At 30.5% G+C, this 4,633-nt stretch overlaps 1 protein-coding gene across 1 annotated transcript; it reads right to left on the bottom strand.

Annotated features, from left to right (window-relative positions):
• Positions 1-2,749: 2,749 nt before the first annotated feature.
• LOC106295245 (xyloglucan endotransglucosylase/hydrolase protein 14) lies at positions 2,750-4,197 on the bottom strand. The gene is made up of 3 exons (XM_013731101.1): positions 3,895-4,197; positions 3,590-3,783; positions 2,750-3,286 (listed from the first exon to the last, which is right to left on the bottom strand). The coding sequence occupies exons 1-3, from the start codon at positions 4,165-4,167 to the stop codon at positions 2,899-2,901; spliced, it is 855 nt and encodes a 284-aa protein (XP_013586555.1). The 5' UTR covers positions 4,168-4,197; the 3' UTR covers positions 2,750-2,898.
• Between the last annotated feature and the right edge of the window lie 436 nt (positions 4,198-4,633).

Here is a 4,633-nt window from a genome sequence, read left to right as displayed (position 1 = left end):
CTTAGAAAGTTATTTAAATGGATTTTTTATACGTCTTTGAATTATTTTAACTTTTCTAAAAAAATCAAATAGATTCTCATATTTCCTCTCAATTACATCTGAATAAAATATTTTGATATCTTTTTATTTATCCGAATTACATATGAATAAAATGTTTTGATATCTTTTTATTTACAATATAAATATATATTTTATTATTCAATAAAGCAAAAAAATTAAAATATTTAATTACTTTCGTTTTTATTTAAAACATAAATCTACATTTTATTTTATTTTACTTAAACAAACCTTTTAAATATTTAATTAATTCATAATTATTGAAATATAAATGTATATTTAACTTTTTACTAAAAAAACCTTTTAAGTATCTAATTAATTTTGCAATTATATTAAACTCACATACAATGTCGTATTAAATTAGTTATATTAATTTAACATAATATATTTCAATTAAATCTTTCATCTTTAACCGTTAGGATTCGCTAATCTAGAATTTTGTACCACACTATTGAAAATATGCTATCAATATGAATGATCGGTCTGCAAATGCACTTTGAAAGCGCATTTAGTTTTTGTTATTAAATATAGTGGTCGGTTTAGTTTTATTTTTTTAATAATAGAAGTATATGGCTGTTTTTTTACAAAAGATAATCAAGCTTATTTTTATATAGTTCATATTCATATATTATTAATTAATGTAATAGTTTTTGTTTCTTTTATCTTGTGCAATTTTGAATGTGCAATAGGTATTGTACCAATTTATGTCATTAACATAAATAAAAGATGATGATTGAAAAAATATAGTTCATGTGAATATTTTGTTTGAGTGTGGTTATTATCAAATGTAATTGTAGGTTTAAGTATTAATTATATAACATGATGTCCGATAGATGAAAAATTACAAATAAAAGTTTAACATTGAAAGATTCATTGTAAATAATCCAAGAGTTTTGGGGTAAGAAAAAATTAAATCACCAATAGACAATATAAGAAACCTAAATATAGATAATAACGAAAAAAATCAGGTTTAAAAGAACAAAAACAAACACATTGAATTACAATTTTGATTTAATAATTTAAATGAAGTGAACTTTTATAAATTACACTTAATATATGTTATTCAGTCAAAAATTTAATTCATATAAATAATTCGATTAACATATATGTATGACCTAAATCTAAAATACAAATATAATAGTAAGGAAATTAATACTTCTAAGTTATATTAAATTGAGCAGAATTTTTCGTAAATATCACATAATGTAAAGTTTTAGTTAATGTTCATGTTTTAATAAGAGAGATATCATTAATAATTTGAAATAATGAATTAAATTACTACATATAAACTATAAAATTGTTGTGTTTGGAAATATTATATTTAACTATTAGTAATATGATAAACATTAAAATTATATATCAGTAATCATGTAAATTAAATATTTATATGTTTAAAAATAAAAATAATATTGTGCGGATCAAGATTGTTTTATATTATTAGTCAACGCTAAATCTGCATAAATATCTAGACACGAGTAAAATATATGTCTCAATAACACTTTATCAAGCTATAACCTATGTTTGCCACACAAAAGCAAGGCAGTAACTCTTATTCCAGAAAATCTAGCGAACCAATGTTGCAGTTCACGTGGATTGTTTGAGGTAGGTGCGGGCATATTAACCGAAACCCGAACCCAAACCCGAACCGACCCGAAAAACTCGAACCGAAAACCAAACCGAAGTTAAAAAAACCCAAACGGATTTAGGATTCAACCAGTCCGGATACTGTACCCGATTGGTTATATCCGATACCCGAACCAATTACCCGAAGTACCCGAATATATATATATATATATATATATATATATTACTAATCCTAAACTTAAATCTTCCATTCCCATTCATCTTTCCGTTTTCACCTTCTTCAACATATATGTTCAGTACATACTTAAACTCATTTTATAACCTATTACATGTATGAATCACTATATTTTACGATTTTGATTTATGTTTGATTACAAGTATGTTTTGCGGTTTGTTTTCCCTTTGCTCTTTACACATGCATGAGCTCAAATATTCATGATTATCCAGGTTTGATTTCTGTTTGATTTTGATGTCTCTTTGATTTGGATTTATGAATAGATGGATTCTTTACCATTTTCTATTGAAGATAATACAAATAGAAATTACACGAAGAAAAAAGAATACATACTCGTATTCCTCAACGTAATAACAAATCAGAAAGATCATAAATCTTATATTAAGTTGTTCAATCTTCTAACTTCAACAATATTTTTTCTGGTCTCACAAAGTCAAATCAAAGATACATAGAATTTTTTTTATTATTTATTACACAGTTCGGTTATACCCGAAATAATCCGAACCCGAACCCGATCCAAAGTATAAAATAACCCGAACGGGTTCTGTACCTCTCCATCCGAAAACCCGAAAACTCAAAGCACCTGATCCAAACCCGAACGGGTACCCGAACGCCTAGGCTGAGGAAATGCGATATCTCACAACTTTTTAATTATTGTGTATTTCTTTTCGTGCGTATTTTTATTTTTTTACCACATCGATGTTGCTTACACATGGAACGCAAAATAAACAATCACATAATTAAACAAGAAAACAAGAAAACAGCAATAAAACATTTACACCAAAAAAAGAAAACAGCAATAATAAACATTAGACCACATAACTGCGAAATAGAATGTATTGTCAAGTATAACTTTTTATTTTCTCAGTGAGATTGCATATACCTGTACTATCGTATCCCAGAAACACCAAAAGAATAAATCAAAGTATCATCACAAGTATGAAGTAAAACGAAAAGGGAAATAAATAAACGTATTGAAGAAAATGCTCGAAAATTCTCAAAGTAGAATCCACCAAGTTGGTTTAAAGGTTACATTCCTTGGCGAGACCCTGAGGGAACCTCTTATAATCGGTACAATAGTTGTAGATCATAAATTCGTCTTGCACCCACTTCATCTGTCCGTACAGATGGTTATTGAGGGAGGTCCACATCCACGAGTCTTTGTTTGCGTCACAAGCCACCCATGTTGCGTTCGAAGTTCTGCTACATGCGCTTTGGTCGTTGAAGCTCCTGTAGGAGGCGCTGAATGGTGCGTTGCTCCAGTCAATCTTCACGCGACCGCCTTGCGTTGCCCAGTCATCGGCTTCCCAAAGGCTTGAGTATATTTTCATCGGTTGGCTCGTAGGGTAACCCACTCCACTTTTCTCGTTGTTCTTGAACACCCTAATTGGGATCCCATCCACAAGGAAGCTTCGGACACAAGAAAGGTTAAAACGCCATCAAAAGTTCAAAAAAAATTATTATTAAAACATGTCAAGTGAGAGTAGACGTTTTAACCCTAAATTTTCAGGTTTCCTACTAAGAATTATAATCCTCTTATACAAAAAGAACATAACAAGGGATCACATGGAGAAATAAACAATATGGGATTAGACTTGTCAAAGTTCATAAGCTTTTGATATCAGAATCAGTGAATAACTGATGAAGGAACTAAAAGATAACATTACAATCTCTTTACTAGTGTAGGCTTTCCTCATAAGACTATTTACTCACATGATGTTAACAGGGTTCCAGTGGACGGTGTAGGTGTGGAAATCTGCGGTGGGATCGAACCAGAGATGGAACTGCATCTCACGGTTACCTTTACCTCCGGTAAAGACATTGGTGTGGATAGTGTAAGGCTGTCCTGTGAGATTACCCAAGAACTCGAAGTCAATCTCATCCCATGTCGCGCCTTTAGATGAAAGCTGCCACAAAATTACATATTAGGAGACAGTTTCACTTTGGTTTTTAAGATAAATAAAAAACCTAATAATATCAAATTCGAAACCAATCAATTTCACAAGGAGATTACGTACGTAGTAAGCGGTTACGGTACCAGCGGAGTTTCCAGCGACAAGCTTGAGCTTCATGTCGATCTTACCGTACAAATACTCCTTCTTGGATTGAAAACCTGAGCCGGAGATCTTGTCAAGAGTGCAAGTGAGAAGCTGACCGTCCTCGAGTATTTTGGCACGACCATCTCCCCAAGTGATATCAAAGCTCTCGTAGAAGTTTCCGGCAGATGCAGCCACGACAAAGAAGAAGAGAGACAACAACAACAATGGCGTTTTGGTTGAGGAAACCGCCATTTTTTGTCGGTACTCTGTTGTTTCTTGCCGTGAAAGATAAATGCTTTGTCGATGGATTTAGATGAGTTTGAAATGAGATTATATATAGAGAGTTTCGTGGAGGCACATTACCGACGTGGTAGCTTAAACTTTTTATATACTAATATTTAAATTAAGAAATATTCGACCTTGCACGATTCAACGTCGTGTGCACATAATTTTTTTCTTCACTTTTCAATTGATAGATTAATGGCAATATATTATAATTATTCAAGAATATCTGGCTAATTTACAAAAAAGAATATCTGGCTAAGTTTTAACAAAATATCATACTTATTCTTAAAAAAAATTCTAAACTTAAATTAGGAGTATATTATACATAGTCATAAAGGTCAACCTAAACATTTTTACAGAAAATCGTTTTCCAAATATTTTGAAATTTGAAAAACTATGATTAAAAAGCATTTAAATATTATATATATATATA

Source organism: Brassica oleracea, chromosome C1, assembly GCF_000695525.1.
Source record: "Brassica oleracea var. oleracea cultivar TO1000 chromosome C1, BOL, whole genome shotgun sequence".
Classification (NCBI taxonomy): Eukaryota; Viridiplantae; Streptophyta; class Magnoliopsida; order Brassicales; family Brassicaceae; genus Brassica; species Brassica oleracea.
This window is presented reverse-complemented; position numbering and strand designations above follow the sequence as displayed.

Bases quoted from the DNA above. Each gene is read 5' to 3' on its own strand.
- LOC106295245 (XM_013731101.1), bottom strand. From the start codon at position 4,167: ATGGCGGTTTCCTCAACCAAAACGCCATTGTTGTTGTTGTCTCTCTTC. The intron at 3,784-3,894 runs GTACGTAATCTC...ATTTTGTGGCAG, and splicing joins GTACCGTAACCGCTTACTAC to CTTTCATCTAAAGGCGCGAC. The intron at 3,287-3,589 runs GTGAGTAAATAG...TTGTGTCCGAAG, and splicing joins TGGAACCCTGTTAACATCAT to CTTCCTTGTGGATGGGATCC.